General features: G+C 43.8%; 1 protein-coding gene across 1 annotated transcript in view; it reads left to right on the forward strand.

The window, feature by feature from the left end:
- Window positions 1-19,952, forward strand: part of csmd2 (CUB and Sushi multiple domains 2) — a 331,743-nt gene extending 311,791 nt beyond the window's left edge. The window contains exons 60-72 of the mRNA XM_029122791.2: window positions 139-333; window positions 515-688; window positions 913-1,086; window positions 1,391-1,464; window positions 1,587-1,698; window positions 1,981-2,160; window positions 6,492-6,557; window positions 6,885-7,046; window positions 7,232-7,344; window positions 8,167-8,254; window positions 10,275-10,401; window positions 11,033-11,210; window positions 13,302-19,952. Of these exons, the coding sequence (XP_028978624.1) occupies window positions 139-333; window positions 515-688; window positions 913-1,086; window positions 1,391-1,464; window positions 1,587-1,698; window positions 1,981-2,160; window positions 6,492-6,557; window positions 6,885-7,046; window positions 7,232-7,344; window positions 8,167-8,254; window positions 10,275-10,401; window positions 11,033-11,192 (1,625 nt within the window). The 3' untranslated portion in view covers window positions 11,193-11,210; window positions 13,302-19,952. The remainder of the gene's footprint in view (window positions 1-138; window positions 334-514; window positions 689-912; window positions 1,087-1,390; window positions 1,465-1,586; window positions 1,699-1,980; window positions 2,161-6,491; window positions 6,558-6,884; window positions 7,047-7,231; window positions 7,345-8,166; window positions 8,255-10,274; window positions 10,402-11,032; window positions 11,211-13,301) is intronic.
- Window positions 19,953-21,128: the final 1,176 nt, after the last annotated feature.

Below are 21,128 nucleotides of genomic sequence, written 5' to 3' on the forward strand. Positions count from 1 at the left end.
TTTCTCAATCGCCCTTTCTTAATCACTGATCCCCCCCCCCTCCTTGTCTCTCTCCACTCTTCCCTGTCTCTCATTCTGTCCCCCTCTCTCGCCTCTGTCCCCCGCTTTCCTGTCTCCCCCCTCCCCCTGCCTCCCTAGTGATAATGTGTGGAGACCCTGGAGTGCCTGCTAATGGCGTGAGGCTGGGTAATTCCTTCTTCTACAACAGCACTGTGAGTTACCAGTGTTCTCCAGGCTTCACCATGGACGCTGACCGGGGAACCTCCACCCGGGCCTCCACCCTGGTCTGCACCAAGGACCGAACGTGGAACGCCACCAAGCCACAGTGCAAAGGTCTCACACACACACACACACACAGTAACTTACAAACACACACGTGCATGCACGCGCACACACAAACACACACATACACGCTAAAACACACCCTAACACACACACACACATGGTGAAACACACCATAACGCACACTAGCGCCCTCACACTAACCAAGATCTCTCTCCCTCTGTCTCTCCAGCCATAGTGTGTTCAGCCCCTCCTCCCATTCCTAACGGCCAGGTGGTTGGAACAGACTTCACCTGGGGCAACAGCGTTAGTTACGCCTGTAACCAGGGTTACCAGCTGTCCCTGCCAACCGTCCTGACCTGTCAGGGTAATGGCAGCTGGAGTGGGGAGAAGCCGCAGTGCTTCCGTAAGGACCATACGCCGTCTTCAACGTTTGCCCTCAGTGGTCCTGAGTTGACTGTACTAAGCCATGGTCAAAGCACATATTAACAGGCGTAGAACTTCGTAGTTATGAGTCCATGGACCAGCATGTCACACTGGAGGGAGTTGGAGGTTGCATCTGTGTACTTGATTGTGTTGGAAGTCTTCCATTTTGTGTCCTTTAAAACGTGACTTATTCCCTCCATCCAGCCGTGTTCTGTGGGGACCCAGGTATTCCGGACCAGGGCAGGAGAGAGGATCGGGGGTTCACCTACCTGTCCTCCGTCTCCTTCTCTTGTTTGCCTCCCCGCGTGCTGGTGGGCTCAGCCAGACGTTACTGTCAGCATGATGGTACCTGGAGCGGGACCCAGGCCTCCTGTATAGGTAACAGACACACAGGCCTCCTGTATAGATAACAGACACCCAGGCCTCCTGTATAGGTAACAGACACACAGGCCTCCTGTATAGGTAACAGACACACAGGCCTCCTGTATAGGTAACAGACACACGGTCCTCCTGTATAGGTAACAGACACACAGTCCTCCTGTATAGGTAACAGACACACAGGCCTCCTGTATAGGTAACAGACACACGGCCCTCCTGTATAGGTAACAGACACACGGTCCTCCTGTATAGGTAACAGACACACAGGCCTCCTGTATAGGTAACAGTGTTTGTGTGTTTTCAGACCCCAGCCACACCAGCTGTGTGGATCCTGGTACACCCCTTTTTGGGACCCAGAACAACTCCCAAGGATACCAGGTACTGATGTCTTGGGGGCTTGGGGCTTTCTTAAGTCATGTAGGTTTGGTATTTATTGTGTTTATGTCTTCCTAAACTCTCCTGTGTGTGTGTGTGTGTGTGTGTGTGTGTGTAACCCACAGATTAGCAGCACTGTGTTCTTCAGCTGTAGAAAAGGCTACTTGCTGCAAGGCTCCATCACACGGACCTGTCTACCCAACCTCACCTGGAGTGGCTTCCAGCCAGAATGTTTAGGTTAGTACACACACAAACACCCACAGGCACACACACACACACACACACACACACACCTTTAGCTAAATACATTGTTCGTTCTTACTGGAATTCCTCCCCCTCTCCTCTCCTTATTTCTCCCTCCTCCTCTCCTTTCTCCCCCTCCCTCTCGTCTCTTTTCTCCTTCTCCTGTCTCTCTCACCCTCTCCTTCTGTCTCCCTCCCCTCTCTTCTCCTTCTGTCACCTTCCCCCCTCCTCTCCTTCTGTCTCCCTCACCCTCTCCCTCCTTCGCCCTCCCCCCAGCCCACCACTGCAGCCAGCCAGAGATGCCGAGTCAGGCCGACGTTTCGGCTATTGAGCTGCCGTCTCTCGGCTACACGCTGATCTACAGCTGTCAGCCAGGGTTCTACCTGGCTGGGGGCTCGGAACACAGAACCTGCCGCGCTGATGGGAGCTGGACCGGAAAACCACCTGTCTGTGCTGGTATGAACAACAGAACCACTTACACAAAACCCAGCAGACTCACCTGGCCAGAACCCAACAGAACCACCTACACAAAACCCAGCAGACTCACCTGGCCAGAACCCAACAGATCCACCTGCACTAAACCTAGCAGACTCACCTCGCCAGAACCCAACAGAACCACCTACACAAAACCCAGCAGACTCACATGGCCAGAACCCAACAGAACCACCTACACAAAACCCAGCAGACTCACCTGGCCAGAACCCAACAGAACCACCTACACAAAACCCAGCAGAGCCAACTGGGCAGAACACCACATAGTGACATCCATAAATACGGACGTATTCCCACAACCTCTGACCCTGAGCAGTACCTCTTCTATACCACTAGGCTGCCCATGACCTCTGACCCAAACCAGTATCTCTCTGGTTGTATCTTGGTTTTCGACGTGCCTACAATCTGAACGATGTGTCTTGTCAGTGTGGGAGCGTGACTGTGACCTGAATTAAATACCCGAATTACAAGTGTGCCCCAAGGTTCTGGTTTATAGGACCTTGTCAGCAAAGGCCAGCCCCAAATATCTAAAGAAACACGCACACACTCTTAAACACACAGATATACACAAGCACACAAGAATACATCATTTTAATGGGGTAAAACGTGGGAATAGCAATTTGCGAGTATTTGTTTAATTTATCTCAGTAATATCCTGTTGTTGGATAATGATCCAACCTGGTGCAGTATTCAGTTAGACCAGGAGTTTAATATGACCTGAGAGCCGGATGTCCACCGGAGGCCATTAGTACAACCAGCTAATGTTGATAAATGAATTTGTTAACAAAATAATGCAAGCTTAGTCTGTCAGACACACATGCGCGTAGGCACGCCAGCTAAGAAACAAACACACTCTAGGACATTTGCAAGAGCAGCACAGACCTTATTAATCCAATGAGTCCCATTGATTGTGTGAGTGAGAAGCATGGGTTATCAATACAGAGGTAGTGTTCACAAAGTATAGTAAGATAAATAGGCTATCCTTAAAATATTGCACGCGCGCACAAACACACACACACACACGAAGAAAAGTATATGTGTGATAGAAGCTAATAGTTTAACAAGGGAGAACAAGTGCTTGATGGATCCTGTCCTGGATGTGTCTAAACTGTGTCCTGGATGTGTCTAAGCTGTGTCCTGGATGTGTCCTAAAGGTGCTCTATTGAGTAGTAGAAAGGTGTGTGTGTGTGTGTGTGTTTCTCGGTCTGGCGAAAGTGTTTATTATTATGGTGTGAAATTGTCTAAAATTCTAAATGTTTAAATTACTAAAATAGGTTACAAAAATAGGTCAACGGAAAGATTTTTAGTTAGAGACTTCCTGTGCTTTTAATGTAAGGGATACAGAAATATAATAAACCAAAAGTCCTACATGGTTGAAGCCCCGCATTAGTAGAATGACACACCGATAGAATGACACACCGGTAGAATGACACACCGGTAGAATGACACACCGATAGAATGACACACCGGTAGAATGACACACCAATAGAATGACACACCGGTACAAAAGACACACCGGTAGAATGACACACCGGTAGAATGACACACCGGTAGAATGACACACCGGTAGAATGACACACCGGTAGAAAGACACACCGGTAGAATGACACACCGGTAGAAAGACACACCGGTAGAATGACACACCGGTAGAATGACACACCGATAGAAAGACACACCGGTAGAATGACACACCGGTAGATAGACACACCGGTAGATAGACACACCGGTAGAAAGACACACCAATAGAATGACACACCGGTAGAATGACACACCGATAGAATGACACACCGGTAGAATGACACACCAATAGAATGACACACCAGTACAAAAGACACACCGGTAGAATGACACACCGGTAGAATGACACACCGGTAGAAAGACACACCGGTAGAATGACACACCGGTAGAATGACACACCGGTAGAAAGACACACCGATAGAATGACACACGGGTTGAAAGACACACCGATAGAATGACACACCGGTAGAATGACACACCGGTAGAAAGACACACCGGTAGAATGACACACCGGTAGAATGACACACCGGTAGAAAGACACACCGGTAGAATGACACACCGGTAGAAAGACACACCGGTAGAATGACACACCGGTAGAAAGACACACCGGTAGAAAGACACACCGGTAGATAGACACACCGGTAGAATGACACACCGATAGAAAGACACACCGGTAGAATGACACACCGGTAGATAGACACACCGGTAGAATGACACACCGGTAGAAAGACACACCAATAGAATGACACACCGGTAGAAAGACACACCGGTAGATAGACACACCGGTAGAAAGACACACCGGTAGAAAGACACACCGGTAGAATGACACACCGGTAGAATGACACACCGGTAGAATGACACACCGATAGAAAGACACACCGGTAGAATGACACACCGGTAGATAGACACACCGGTAGATAGACACACCGGTAGAAAGACACACCAATAGAATGACACACCGGTAGAATGACACACCGATAGAATGACACACCGGTAGAATGACACACCAATAGAATGACACACCAGTACAAAAGACACACCGGTAGAATGACACACCGGTAGAAAGACACACCGGTAGAATGACACACCGGTAGAATGACACACCGGTAGAAAGACACACCGATAGAATGACACACGGGTAGAAAGACACACCGATAGAATGACACACCGGTAGAATGACACACCGGTAGAAAGACACACCGGTAGAATGACACACCGGTAGAATGACACACCGGTAGAAAGACACACCGGTAGAATGACACACCGGTAGAAAGACACACCGGTAGAATGACACACCGGTAGAATGACACACCGGTAGAAAGACACACCGGTAGAAAGACACACCGGTAGATAGACACACCGGTAGAATGACACACCGATAGAAAGACACACCGGTAGAATGACACACCGGTAGATAGACACACCGGTAGAATGACACACCGGTAGAAAGACACACCAATAGAATGACACACCGTTAGAAAGACACACCGGTAGAATGACACACCGGTAGAAAGACACACCAATAGAATGACACACCGGTAGAAAGACACACCGGTAGATAGACACACCGGTAGAAAGACACACCGGTAGATAGACACACCGGTAGATAGACACACCGGTAGAAAAACACACCGGTAGAATGACACACCGGTAGAATGACACACCGGTAGAATGACACACCAGTAGAATGACACATCAGTAGAAGTTTGGTTTTCCAGCTGACTGACAGGGATCATCCAACGCATAAGCTACAGGACATCTGTTGTTTGTTTACTAACTAAACATCGAACTGCTTCTGAACTGCTGAAATGAACTGATGTTTCATGAAATGGTCAGTTTATTTTTTGCGGTCAAACATTACAAGTTCAGCAGCTCCAGAGGAAGTCTGCTTGTTGATGAAATGTAATTCAAAGCGATAAACCTATAGACCTTTATCTCTGGACAAATGTTGAATCCTGAGGTGAAACAGTAAGATGGTTGGATTTATGTAATCTCTGTATTTCTCACTCCCACTAACTCTCTGAGTATCTGTGTGTGAGTGGGTGTCTGTGTTGTCCTCCTCGCTGTGCCTTTGAGATTTCCCTGTCTCATAAAAAAACTATAATAAAGCAACCTTCCCCGTAGCACGCACGTTCACACACACAAACACACGATAATGGAGAGAAACCGTCATCTAGTTCTGAGAACAAGAAACTAGTTAACATTCACCACTTCTAGTTTGTTGAAATTACTTGGCATTTATTGTTAATGTGGAGCACGTTTTGTAGTTACATGGCAGAAATACAGTAGCTTCTATGGGATCTAATTATTATCAGATAATGTCCTCGTAACTCACTGTTATTTGTGAATTACTTCAAGATTTGGAAGAAAGGCATGTGATTGGTTGACTTAACTTGCATTTCAATCAGGAGGAGGGTGGAGCTTGCTTTGCGAAAGGGCTAGTTGGAAGATTAGATCCTGTTCTTCCTATAAATTCTTACCTTACCCTGATCCCATAATTACTATAAAAATTGCCTCCCACAGGGCATATTTGGGGGGAAAAAGTGTACTGTACACCAATTTCCTCCTTTGATGCAGATCTGAAAAGAAATAATGTCCTGTACAACAAAAAAAGCCTTTTAGTGTGGATTTCACACATTTCTAATAAGCAATTTGAGTCTGTTTAACAAAAAACTGTCGTAATGTGTTAAAAAATCTGTCAGTGGGGAAGAGAGTTCGTCAGCCAACAGGAGGTGCTGGTGGTGACTTCCTGCTTGTGGTGTTATTGTTTGTTTCAGCTGACAACCGTCCAAGTGGGAATAAAGTCGGGACTGTCCAGGAGCCTCCAAGCCCAAAACTACCAGGTAGAACCAGGATGACACTAAGGAATATAAGTCCATAAATACTGAACTTGTTTCTCCAAAGGCCACGTGAGACCAGGGACTTGTACTGGTGGATTCTGTACATCCATTAGATTTGTTTCCTGGCCACTGTGCATCAACTCAGTTGTAGCTTGTTTTTAAGCGCTCCGTAACTGTAAAAACACTTTGTGACCACAGCTGATGTAAAAAGCGCTTTAGGAAATAAATCGGATCGATTGAAAGTTGATTCAGAAACATGATACATCCCCTCAGGACTGGTTTGGCTTGGACAGTGTTCTGACTAACCCCCCCTTACTTCCACCATCCTAGTTCCAGGTGGGGTGTTTGCCAAGAACAGTCTGTGGAGGGGTTCCTATGAGTACCTGGGGAAGAAGCAGCCGGCCATGCTAAGCATCACGGCCTTCGATTCCTTCAGTAGCCGCGTCAACGGAACGCTGATCGACCACAGTGGGGTGGAGCTCAAACTGGCCGGTGAGTCTGTCCAGAGACGTAATCTTTGTTTTCATCCAGGAAAACTGAATCCACTTGTTTTTTGAATCATGATATATTTGCATGTCTCAATTCTTCATTGCGTTGCTCTGTGTGTATCTTGCTGGTCTCAGTGTTCCCTGTTTTGTAAACTACCTTTTCCTCACTCTCGCACTCTCCTACCCCAGGCACCTATAAAAGAGAGGAGTCCCAGTTGTTGCTGCAAGTCCACCAGATCAGAGGGCCGGTGGAGATTTTTGTCAACAAGTTTAAGATCGACAACTGGGCCCTCGACGGACATGTAAGTACAACAGCAGGTCGTTCTGAACACACCAGCTCCAGCTGTTAGAGGAAAGGCTGGTTCTTTCCCACACACACACACACCACACACACACACACTACACACATACACACACACACTACACACAAACATACACACACACACACACACACACCACACACACACACACCACACACACACACACACACTACACACATACACTACACACAAACATACACACACACACACTACACACACACTACACACAAACATACACACACACTACACACATACACACACACTACACACAAACATATACACACACACACTAGACACAAACATACACGTACAGACACACTGACTGTCAGACTGGAGAGATGTTGAGAGTTTTCTCGTTTATGAAAATGGCAGTTAAATCATTGTTTAGTCATCAGGCCCAGCCTGCTTTCCTCCTCTATTTTCTCATCTCATCACAGTTCTTGCCTCTTCTTCTCGCAGCTCTTATCCTTTCCTATTTTCTCATCTCATCACAGTTCTCGCCTCTTCTCCTCGCAGCTCTTCTCCTCACCACTTTTATCCTCTGAACTTTTCTCCTCTCAGCTTTTTTTTCCTCTCAGGTTTTCTCCTTCCTGCAGTTCATCTCTCTTCTCTCCTCATGGGCTGTTCTGCCTCCTGCCTCCTTGTGGATTATTGTCTGTGTCATGAGATCTCATCCCAGGTTGACTCCAGACACTGATGATGATTAGTAGATGGGCACTCCAATTCAACTTTTCTCTTAATCCCTCCATTCCTCCATTTCTCTACATCTCCTCTCTCCCTCATTCTGTCTTTCTGTCTCTGCAGGTGTCCTACATCGCCTCATCAAGCTCATTTGTTTACCAAGGATTTGTCAGAGGAAAAGGGTTTGGACAGTTTGGTCTTCAACGGCTAGGTGAGTGTTCATCTTACTTCCTGTCACTGGAGTTTAGTTGTAGTACAGTGGTACGTAAATATTTTTTTCTTATCCACATATGCAGTACCTTTTACTCAATAACGGAGCTATCAGAAAAGTTAGTGCTGGGACAATTTAATCGAAAAAGTAGGGTTTCAGAGAAAAGTGTGGGTTGTCCTCCTGTAGGTTTTGACCGGGTTTGAGTGGGGGTTGTCCTCCTGTAGGTTTTGGAGGGCCAAGAGACCAGAGGTGGCAGAAAGAGGGCTTGGGTCTGGATGTAGGGTTTGAGCATAGCCTGAAGGTAGGGAATAGAAATTCCTCTTGGTATAGTACCCATTTCGTTTCCTGTATGATTTTCCAGGTTGTGTTCTACATATTTTGTAAACCATGGACTTGCAGCAGTGGAGTTAGTCTTACGTAAAAAGCCTTTTCCTCTGCAAAAGAGCAGCTCAGTCTTGTCCAGGTTGAGCTTGAGGTGGTGAGCTGACATTTATACAGATATATCTGACAGTTTGTCATCACCTCTGTGTCAGAAGAGTGGAAGTAGAAAAATAATTGAGCATATAGAGGTGAGACCATGTGACAGAATCAAGTGACTTGGTGTATTGATGGAAGAGGAGAGGGCCTAGGACCCAGCCCAACACCAGTATTGGCAGCCTTTCAAGCAGACACTGACGCTCTCCGCGTCACCTGGTTGATGCAGCCTGATAAAATGGAATCAAATAATGTGAAGAGACTGAGAGGGACAGTCCTGATGGTTCACAATCTCAAAGGTAGTTACATGATCTAAGAAGATGACACCAGAGAGATTACCAACGAGGCAGATAGAAGCCTGCTTGAGTGATCCAAAAACGTTGGCTCATTAGGTCTGACATAGTTTACAGATATTTTCATACACTCCGACTACAGTAGTTCCCACTCCGAGTACAGTAGTTCCCACTCTGACTACTGTAGTTCCCACTCCGACTACAGTAGTTCCCACTCCGACTACAGTAGTTCCCACTCCGACTACAGTAGTTCCCACTCCGACTACAGTAGTTTCCCGCTCCGACAACTGTAGTTCCCGCTCCGACAACTGTAGTTCCCGCTCCGACAACTGTAGTTCCCACTCCGAGTACTGTAGTTCCCACTCCGAGTACTGTAGTTCCCACTCCGAGTACTGTAGTTCCCACTCCGATTACAGTAGTTGGGAATTATCTATTTTTAAAAGTATGGCTTCGAGTCTGTCAGCAACAAAACCAAGCCCACCACTCAAGTCCTCACTCCTTAAAAGAAAACAATGAGACTGTTCTGAAATGTTTACAACTGTGGTTAGAAGTTGGTCTTAGAGATAGGGTTGGAATTAGGCTTAGAGTTTGGTTAGCTGTGTGCTTAGCCTCTCTGCTCTGTACAACTCACTGGTTGGTTATTTCATAGTTCAAGTATTTCATTCTTGTTTGACCTTTGAGGCATTATTTGCGCTCCCTTGGCATCTGTTAGTTAACCGGTTGGCCGTCACTTTTTCATTGTGACTCAGCGTACACACTGCATGGAACTGAAAACATCCTCCTAAATGACTTCATTGTCTCCAGGCCTTTTGTGCCATTAATTAAAACCCATTGTTGGAATAATAGAATGCGACATAACCAGAAAGCTGCCTTGTCAGATGAGTCTAATAATGTCACTGAAATGAGCATGCCTGTAACTTTCTCTCTCATTTAACAATTCATTTATTAATATGTGTTTGTGAGTGTATTGTTGTTGGTCAATTGACTCAGACATCTGTCAGGTTTAAATTGTTTGCTAATCGAAACAAATTAGCCAGTTATTCTTTGTATTCTTTCTTTCTTTTCTTCTTTTTTTCCTTTTCTTTCTTCTGTTCTTTTTTTTTTTTTACTTTAACGGCCGCATGGAAATTACGTTGTCTTTGCTGTCATGTGTTACCTAGGTATGCCGTCATTTATCTTGTTTGAGCCTATACCAGAACATTGTTACAGTGTATTTTATTTGCATCTCTCTCTTTGTCATCTCCTTCTTGCAGACAACTTAGACCCATCCCCGGAGAATCCCCACTTCCCGCCCAACAGCAGCTCAGTGGCGGCCGCCATCTTGGTACCTTTCATAGCCATGATCATCGCAGGTTTCGCTCTGTACCTCTACAAACACAGGTACCACATGATTGGTTAATTTGTTGTTTGATTCATTGTTAGATGGTTGGTTGACCACAAGTTTGATATAATGCAAAATAATGTTATTTATCGCCCATTCACATGGAAATACATTTAGTGAAGTCAACAGCCCATAGATGCACAGAGTTGCCAAACACTAGAAAGTCTGAAGTTAATACACATTCACAATTCCAGCAGATCATTTGTGAAGTATGTCTAGATCTGTCCCTCATGTTCCACTTTTCCCCATGTTCCATTATTCCTTGTGTTCCAACATTCCTCATGTTACATTTTCCCTCATGTTCCAACGTTCCTCAAGCTCCATTGTTCTTTTTGTTGTAATGTTGCTCATGTTCTATTGTTACTTACAGTTTTTTTCCACTGTTTCTTGTATTCCTCATGTTCCACACTTCCTTGCCCACTGGGGAACCATTCTACAGTTTTTCGCCAGCACTGTAGCTGCAGTTAACTCCATTAACTCTACTGTCATTCACCACCGCATGATAACCTGTGTAATCATTCAACACTACACCTGCACATCGATAAAACAAGCTCTGTATAAAAGCACCACCATACCAAAATAGACTGCTAGGTTAACCTTTCTCCCCTCTTTCTCATCCCCCTTTCTCAGGAGAAGACCCAAAGCACCGTTCAATGGCTATGTTGGTCATGAGAACACCAACGGTCGAGCCACGTTTGAGAACCCCATGTACGACCGCAACATCCAGCCCACTGACATCCTGGCCAATGAGACGGAGTTCACAGTTAGCACGGTGTGCACGGCGGTATAGCCAACGCCCCCTCCATAGGTGAGTGTGACCACAACCACAACAATCAGGATTTGTATGGTGAGGTTTAAATAGTACGTCCGACCATGACCACTGACATTGACCACTGGCCGTGACCACTAAAAATGACCGATGAGCATGACCACTGACAATTTAATTGGGATTAATTTAGTGTTCCATCCACTCTGTAGACACCTGTTCCAGTGGGAATGATTTAACTACTAATGGAACTGTGAATTGTTCCTGAAATATTCCCCCTTCATGCTGAACTGACAGAGAACACGAAGGCCTGTGACAGACGTCTACCTACGGAATATGTTTCTACCAGGGCAGCATAATGTTAACAGACTTACCGACTACTGCAGCAGAAGTAGAAAAGAGAAGCCTCACTGTCAAGTCTGCTTCTGATATAGGAGCCCGTACAGCAGAGGGTGTGTAATAGCTTTAGCTGTCCTTGGGTCCTGACCATTTCTGGCTTCCTTTGGCTGCATGCAATTTAATAGAAAAGCCTTTAAAAGTGTTCAGCTGTCTTTATCACACGGCTGCTACGGAGAGATGTACAGAGACACTGGATGTGTCCCAGCTGTGCCCTATTCCCTTCACAGTGCCCTATGTGAGGAACGAGGGTCCTGTGCTATGTAGGGAATAGTGTGCCATTTGGTACACATTCGCTGCCTACTGCCTGCTTACTGAGGCGAAGTGCTGGAGCAACCACACAGAGATTGTCAGAATCCAATTTCTAACTAAATATTTTATGGGGCCTCTCAAGGATTTTGTTAAGGGTACAAACTCAGGATTGCAGAACAGACTGCCAGCTCTGCCAAGAGTCATGTGTGATTGGATTTCTGCTCTACTTACTATTATCTGGGTCTTTGAGAGAGCTTCTTTCAAACCCTAAGATCACTGCTTAAGATTTAAGACTGCAGGAAGAGCATTGTGTCTTTAATAATATTAACATTCTAAAACAGTGCAACATGACCCGTAAATACTATTACTCTTTAATAATGTTGACCCTCTGGAGCAGTGGTCTTAGCCTAGATTCTGATCCAAATGTGGATATGAAGGGCAACACACGAGTAGTATACTAACGACTAAAATACAGCACTTACCTCGCTCATGTTTCTGGGCACGTCCATGTTTGTTGACCAGATGGCTCACTCTACGAGACTGGGTTCTGGTTGGGACTCCCGCTCATTTACCAGACATGTTTGTGAATCATGTCTTTTGTATTAAGATCATTGGTCTGATTGCCAGTGTGATTTGCAATGTAATTAATCATGGCTGCTGACATAATCGGTAGTCTGCCATGTTTTTCAAAAGCTCAATATGAGCAGTATAAACTTCCAAAACATATTGTTCCGATTAATTCTCGGATTTGTGTGAAAAAATCGGAATGATTCCTGGTAAGGATTTGAAAATGTGACATGACATGCGTTGAGAAGTTACACTTGGGGACATTTAGAGATATTTGCAACTGAATAATTGTGACCTTTGGGATCAGATTCAGCAACCATTCATTTCCTGCACCAGTCGACTTCCCTTCAAGACTGTCTTTAATTATGTTCACCCTGTAGAGCAACGCAATGTCTCCTGAGAAATGTTGACCCTCTAAAGGGTTAGACAGCAACATGTCTATAATAATGTTGAACTTCTTAAAATGTGACCCACTAAAGCACAGCAACATGTCTTTAATAATGTTGACCCTCTAAAACAGAGCCATGTGTCTTTAAAAATGTTGACCCTCTAAAACAGAGCCATGTGTCTTTGATAATGTTGACCCTCTAAAACAGCCATGTGTCTTTAATAATATTGACCCTCTAAAACTGAGCCATGTGTTTTTAATAATGTTGACCCTCTAAAACAGAGCCATGATATTGACCCTCTAAAACAGAGCCATCTGTCTTTAAAAATGTTGACCCTCTAAAACAGAGCCATGTGTCTTTAAAAATGTTGACCCTCTAAAACAGAGCCATGTGTCTTTAAAAATGTTGACCCTCTAAAACAGAACCATGATATTGACCCTCCAAAACAGAGCCATGTGTTTTTAATAATGTTGACCCTCTAAAACCGAGCCATCATCCACCTCTTCTTCCTTCTCCTTTCCCCCACCAGTCTTCTAATCCTCCCATCACCCACCTTGCTGGCAAAGGAACCAGACAGCAGGACACCCACCCATGCCAGTGCCATCGTCCATGACTGACCACACCCACCTACCTGGGCCGATGGAACGGGGATGATTTTATATAGACTCGGATACATTACAGAGACATACTTCCTGATGGTGGGCTCACATTAAGATGACAACCTCGTGAGCAGACACCAGAACTAAGCGATGATGGTGGTGCAACCTTCTCACGGTCTCCTAGAGACGGTCTCCTAGAGACAGTCTCCAGGACACGGTCTAGAGACTTCAGTGTCCTGAGGAACATCTCGTATTGTCCGCCCGAGCTGCTTCAGTCCACTATTACAATGGTTGTCCGTCTTCATCGATGTTCTTCTCGACACAAACCTGAATGGATTATAAAGGTCAACTTTTGTCAGTGATATTGGCTGATAGCAGCAGACACCCATTGTTCTGAGAGAAGCGACCAGCCCTGTGTTAGCTGCACCTGGCGTACTGAACACAACATGGACCGGATGTAGCTGATCTGTACATCATGAAAAAGGCCTTCTGGACTGTGTTGGATATTTTCTCTGACCCCCATTGACCAATATATGTATTTTTCTTTATATACTGCTTGCTTTTTGGCATATCAGAGAAATAATTGGATCCCTTTTATCCCTTACCGTTGTTTTTTCACTCCTCTGGAACGTTCCCCAGAGGCCTTGACACTGTCCATTGGGAGGTTGAAGCAGGAGGAAATGTGGAGGCCTCATTTTGGAAGATGTGGATTTTATCATTATTGCTTTTCAACCCCCCCCCCCTTGTTTATCAAGGCAGGGAAGAGATTATGCTTGATAAGGCATTGCTGTCCAGGATCAGAGGTCAAGAGGTAGCTCGGCCTTCTGGGAAAGCACTTACAAAGGATGTCAAGGATCTGTGTGTGTGTTTGTGTGTTTGTATGTTTGGATGTTTGTGGTTGCGTGTGCAACTGAGCATGTGATGGCTACATCAGTAATCTGGTCCAAAGCATATTCATTGCACTTCCTTTTTTGCAAATTCCTGAAGACTCATTCAGATTTAATTTGCTTCCCCTCTTAATGATACACTGTCCCTCTTCAGTTTCTAGTGCCGTGACATTTCAGATCATTCTGATGAGGGCACTTTTAAACTAGACCCAAACTGATGTTTTTGACCTAAAGAAAAAATCTAAAAGTTGTTTGCAAACAAGAAGTGCCAGATTTTAAAGATGTGGCAGTGGATAACAGCTCTGGGTATAACCCTGGGAAGCTGCCTCATGAAACATCTGCTCTCGCATTGTTACAAGATCTGTGATGAATGATCGGAAAACTGTTGGATCTGGGAAGCAGCCTTTGATTTCAACACCAGAACACAGACCGTGCTGAGATTGGGGTTGGCGAACTCCAAGCCACCATTCAAAGCCCCAAACCCACTGCACAGTGACCTGTGGAGAAACACACTGGTGCATTGTACTAGGTGTCAGCACCTTCCTGCACTATGTTCAGGTCCAATCTACATCTGTCAGTGAACGTTAGACATGAAGCAAAGCTAGGACTAAGCCACTTATGTCCATGGATACTGAAGGACCTAGGGAACACCTCACACTTTTCCATGGAGGACAGGGCGGAGAACATATCAGTAGTGGAGGAACCTGGAGGACAGGGCGGAGAACATGGAGGATGGAGGAGAAAAGAGAAGCAAGTCTTTGTTTACCAACAAAATAATTACATTTGTTGTCTCTCTGCAACAATACATTCTTTACCTGGTAATTTCTCTCCCTCTCTCTGTCTCTCTTTTGTCTGTTCTGACGGTCTGGACAAAAATGAGGACCAAAATCATTGACTGCTTGACAGTGTTTTTCACGTTAAGAAATGCTTCATCAGATCCCAGCAGGTAGTAACTTTGCTGCATTGCTAAAAATTTCCTTGGCTCATGGAAGATATTCTGTGGAAGGTCTCATCATAGCTTTGATAGCAGAAGAGTTGAATATCGGTGGTTTTTGCAATTACTCCTGTGAAGCTTCAAATAGAAATGATTAAGCAGATGATATGAAAACAGTGTTTATGCTTACAATTCCCGTCTCCCGCATCGTAATCTATGAATTATCGGGGAAAGTTTGGCGTAGCTGAGCAGCTGGGGCATTGGTGGGTGGAGATAGACGACTGCCATCACTTAGCTTTCATTATTTTCAGATGTAAGAAAGGGCGCTAGTTGTGGCTACAAGGGGAGGGGTGAGAGTCTAGCTGTGAGGGAGGGGCTAGAATCTGTCTCTTGGGGAGGGACTAAAATCTGTCTGGAAGAGAGGGGCTAGAGTGGCTGGATGGGAGGGGCTAGAATCTAGCTGGAGTGGCGGGGCTAAAGTCTGACTGGAGTTAGGTAGTTAGACATGTCATAGGATGTAGGGCTGTGTTTAAAATGGGGAATTTTCATGCCTTGTCCTTTATGCCGCCCTGTCGTTCAACATCCACTTTAAAATAGAGCCGCTTTAAAAGACTCTCTGAACTGTTTGTCCTCTGTTAGATCCTGTAGCAGGAGCTAACGTGGAGTTTTGGAAGAATGGCGTAGATTGTGCTTTCGTAACACTGAGGCAAATTGTACCCCATTACATGTAATTTGCTTCTATCCCATCCACATGTCCACACGTCCTGTAAGCCTATACAACAGGTATGTATGTCTCATTCCAATTCCCTGTCCCACAATGCCATCATCATTTACCAGACACCAATCAGGCGCAGCCAAACAGCTTTTCACTGTTTAAATCTGCCGCATTACAAACATTTGTTTTCCACTGAAGATTTTAAAGCACTTACATAATTCAGTGTTAGCAAGAAAAAAACAATAGTCAAAGTCTTTGAGACCAATCACTGTATTGTTCTGCCTGTTTGTTCTCAGCCTCACTCGGTAATTGGTTTTATAACTTTATTACTTTTAAAGCTCTGGCTTATCCCTCCAGTGTGTATATGGTATTGCCCGGTGCCCGTTCCAATCGCGAGTTGATGGAAAAGGCAAAGATTGAATTTCCCTAGTGATTTCATGGGCTGTGGTGTTGTAGTCATATTATCTTGAATCTATTGGCGTTCATATAACCGTTCGTTACTGCTGTTTTTGTTTTATCCATTTCCTATAATTTCATTTCAAATTACCCAAAGTGGTTCGGCGAGTTGAGGTGGTATTATCACCTTCCATTCAGTTGCAGCTCAGACCGAATGGCTATGAACCCTTTGAGTCCCTAATACATTTTTATATCTGCACACACATACGCACACTCACACACACACACACACACACACACACACAAATACCTTCCCCATGGTAATTTGCAGCACATATTTCCCCATACACTGGATGTCTCTGCCTATAGGGTTTTAAATACAAGCAGATTTGATTATCCAATACAAAGTGACAGAATGCCATCTGTCTGGAGAAAGTTCCGGCCTTCGCTGATTGCTTCTATTTTTAGGTAATTATATTTGAGGATGCTCACAGACAGTCTGTCATAGATAGTCATAGATATCACCTAGAGATAGTACAGCATTACAGGCCATTATGTAACTGTCTAGCCACTGGTTCCTGGAGAGCTCTCAGTCTGTTTTGAAATGGAATGTTGTGTTTCCCAGGGCTGAAAGCTGCCCTTCCAGCCGCCCTGTTTTTACATACCTCACTTACTGCTGAATACAGTGCCTTGGTAACGCCTACCTGGATACAGCACACCTCCAACAGGTGGATCCTCTTTATTTGTGTTTGTGGAGGATGAGAAGAGGGGAGGAGACGACAGGAGTGGAGGAGTAGGTGGTATAAAAGGAGCGGCGCACTCCAAATCCTCATTACACCACATTGGCTTTTTTTTTTTTAGCAGCATCGAGCCTCCGAGCGGTTTTCAGAGTCTAATGATCCCCTGACAACTGAGCCGAGTGACGATTTCAAACCCCGTCGGGTTTCAGTAAAGCCTTTCTGTCCTCTTCTGCCCGCGAGAGACACAGAAATGCACACGGAAATATAACACACACAGAAATGATACACTCAAAGAGAAACATGCACAGAAACACTCACCTACAGACAAAGCGCTATTCCTTTTCTGTTTGATTGTGCTGACAAACAGCCCTTTTGGCTCATCTCAATGCTGTTTTCTCTCTCCCGGCAGATGAGTTGCATGCTCATTAGTTTGTGCATTCTCTCAGTGTGGCTGTCTGTGTGTGTGTGTGTGTGCGGAAGTTATCCAGAAAACAGATTTTTGTGTAATCAACATCTAAGCTGTGTTGTTTTATAAGCTAAAACCTAGATATTCAACCAAAGTTTGATCCAAATTTACCTGATATTGCAATTTGATCGGTGTCCTATTTTGAGTTGTTTTAACTGGAGTGAAAATATTTTTATAACAGATGACTTTCTGTAAGATTGATGTAGGTAATAAGAGAGGGTTGGAGGCTTTCCGTATTCATCATTCTGACTTGGTTTCCATATTAGTCTCAGCTGTGCAACTCTAAAGAGGATTCACAAAAAAGTAAAACTTTAAAAATGAAAATATAGTTCAGTGAGAATAAAGGTGGGTGAGACAGAAAGTGGGTGAGGTAGAAAGTGGGTGAGGACGCATGAGAGGTAGTGATTGAGAGCAGATGAGAAACAGGTGGAAGAGCGAGTGCCCTCAAAGTGAAAGAGCGAGTCAGAGAGATATAAAGAAAGATAGGAGGGAGAGAGGGAGACAGAGGAGAGAGAAATGGCACAGAGGAAAGATAATCATGTCTCTAGATACTAACCGCCTCCCCAAAACCCTCTGCATATTTTAGGAACAGAATGTCAGAACATCTTAGTTATCACCTAGAAACAGACACAGCCTGTATCCCAAGTGATGCCCTATTCTCTACCTAGTGCCCTACCTTAGACTAGAACACTTCACACTACCCAGGCGTTGGGGACGCCAGCGGCCTCCTTCCGCTCATCGCCCCTATATAATGCTACAGACAGAGAGAATTGATGTCATGAAAGACTTTCTTTACCCCAGTGACACAGCCTTGACCAAAAGCCCTTCCTTTCTTTCCAGTCGAGCTGCTCTTAGACTTCTTCCAGAGTTTCTGCTCTCTATGAGTTCTCTGAGAAAAGAAATTATGTTTTCACATTAACACTTTTAGATTATCTGTGCGAGCCGTGTTCAGGGCTTGCGTTACCGAAAAGGGGAACATTGACCTCACGGAGACAATCTCGTCTTCGATCTCATTTCGGTGTCCCATAACAACGTCGTGATATGGCCCTGGGATTGTGTCAGTCCTCCCTCCCGTCTGCTTTTTCAAATGCATTTTGTGCTACTCATCACATCAGCCTATCCAGGGATGTCAGAATGTAAGAGGGGTGTTACCATGGTGAGCTAAAGAAGATGATGATTGCGATGCCATTTGACAGGATCATTATATAGCAAATTGGGAGTTTTGACAGTTTGGCGCAGTATTGAATGTCTTTTCGGTTCATAACACACATTCCTGCCATCTGACCTTCTTCCATTAGAATACTATGGAATTGTTTATTTACAAGATATTTAAGAGAGTGTCTCAATATTTGAATTAATTAAATATATCTATTGATATACATTTGACATGATATACAGTTTAAGAGAGAGATTCTTTCTTTTTTTATATTATGCATTCCCTTTGTTTCTTTGATCGTTTGTGTAGGGGCCAAGGCGGTTAGTTTTTTATTTGCTATTTTGTCACTCTATATGTTTTTCTTTGCAGAGAAACAAACAGCTACCATATTTCATACCTGTAGAATGATGATTGACTGCACCCGTAGAGCCCTCTTTAGAAACTTAAGTAGAGTCCCTAGTAGAATCACCAGTAGAGCCCTGAGTAGAACCCTTAGTAGAATCCCCATTAGAGCCCTCAGTTGAACCCTAAGTAGAGTCCCCAGTAGAGTTATTGGTAGAGCCCTAAGAATAGTCCTTAGTAGAGCCTTCAAAGCCTCAACAAACTGTTGAAGAATGAAGACAGAGCCGGCCCTAGCCTTTTTAGGGCCCATAGCTAGATGTGGTTGAGGGCCCCGCCCTTACATCTCAGACTGGACAGGCCTCTGGGTTGGGCTTCCTGTCCACTTATTGGCTGGGCTGGCACCAAGTACAGAACTGACATTCAGTTGTGAGGTGTTGCTGGTGACCAAAAGGTTTTATTGGGAAAACTATTGTGTATACAAGCATACATGGACTGAAACAGAAGCTGTTAAGAGAACTGGAAAGCAGAAAACCTCTGAAAAAGAGAACAAAGTTAAGATCGAACAAAAACTTTTTTGTACAGAGATATATTTTTATGGAAATACATTTGTAATATAAAAGGAGGAGAAAATGGATTGACAGATCTGTAAATGTTTTTTTTCCATTATTGTAGTACAAATGCTAGTGGGGAATATACAAAAAAATCTATCTATATATATACAACGAGAAAAATAGAAACAAAGCTTTTTGTAAATGTAAAAAAGATTGTACATACAAGTTTAAATACGTACTGTACATATGTAAGACCCACCACGGCTTGTCTGCAATATATAAAATGTATTTTATTCATCTGTATATGACGCTTTACATTGTGTCCAAGCTTATTCTACTTTCTCGAACTTGAAACTTATTTTGAAGTTTTTGCAATAAAAAATTAAAAAACAAATGTCCCTGACTGATCACTTATTGCCAAATGAAGATTATAATTTACACAACAATAGATTATCATTTAGACAACAATAGATTATCATAGACACAACAATAGATTATCATTTACACAACAATAGATTATCATAGACACAACAATAGTCAAAGGTGAGTTGTAGTCAAGGGTTATTCACACTCGAGTTTGCAGTGTTTCTATGAAAGTCTGAAGCAATTCCTTTGAAAGGTCACATACATCTGAAGCATTGTGTTTGAAAGGTCACATAAATCTGAAGCATTGGTGTTTGAAAGGTCACATACATCTGAAGCATTGTGTTTAAAAGGTCACATAAATCTGAAGCATTGGTGTTTGAAAGATCACATACATCTGAAGCATTGTGTTTAAAAGGTCACATAAATCTGAAGCATTGGTGTTTGCAAGGTCACATAAATCTGAAGCATTGTGTTTGAAAGGTCACACATCTGAAGCTTTGTCTTTGAAAGGTGTAAATTGTCTAGAGCAAGGTGTTTTACAATGTTTCAAGCTTCTGAAGCAATGCCTCTGATATGATATGTAAGCAATTCCTCTAATAAAATATGGAAATTGTCTTAAAAAGTGTCAAATGTTTATAGAGCATTATCTATAAAAGATGTGAACCATCCACAGCATTACCTTTAAAAGATGTGAACCATCCACAGCATTACCTTTAAAAGATGTAAAATGTCTAAAACATTGCCTTTATGGTGTTAAACGTTTAAAGCATTGACTCTATGGTGTTAAACGTTTAAAGCATTGCCTTTATGGTGTTAAATGTTTAAAGCATTGACTCTATGGTGTTAAACGTTTAACGCATTGCCTTTATGGTTTTAAACCTTTAAAGCATTGCCTTTATGGTGTTAAACCTTTAAAGCATTGCCTTTATGGTGTTAAACCTTTAAAGCATTGCATTTATGGTGTTAAACGTTTAAAGCATTGACTCTATGGTGTTAAATGTTTAAAGCATTGCCTTTATGGTGTTAAACGTTTAAAGCATTGACTCTATGGTGTTAAATGTTTAAAGCATTGACTTTATGGTGTTAAACCTTTAAAGCATTGACTTTATGGTGTTAAACCTTTAAAGCATTGACTTTATGGTGTTAAACCTTTAAAGCATTTTAATGCTCTACTATTGACATTTGATCAATTTCTTACTTCTGC

The sequence above is a fragment of the Esox lucius genome, chromosome 10 (assembly GCF_011004845.1).
Source record: "Esox lucius isolate fEsoLuc1 chromosome 10, fEsoLuc1.pri, whole genome shotgun sequence".
NCBI classification, from domain to species: domain Eukaryota; kingdom Metazoa; phylum Chordata; class Actinopteri; order Esociformes; family Esocidae; genus Esox; species Esox lucius.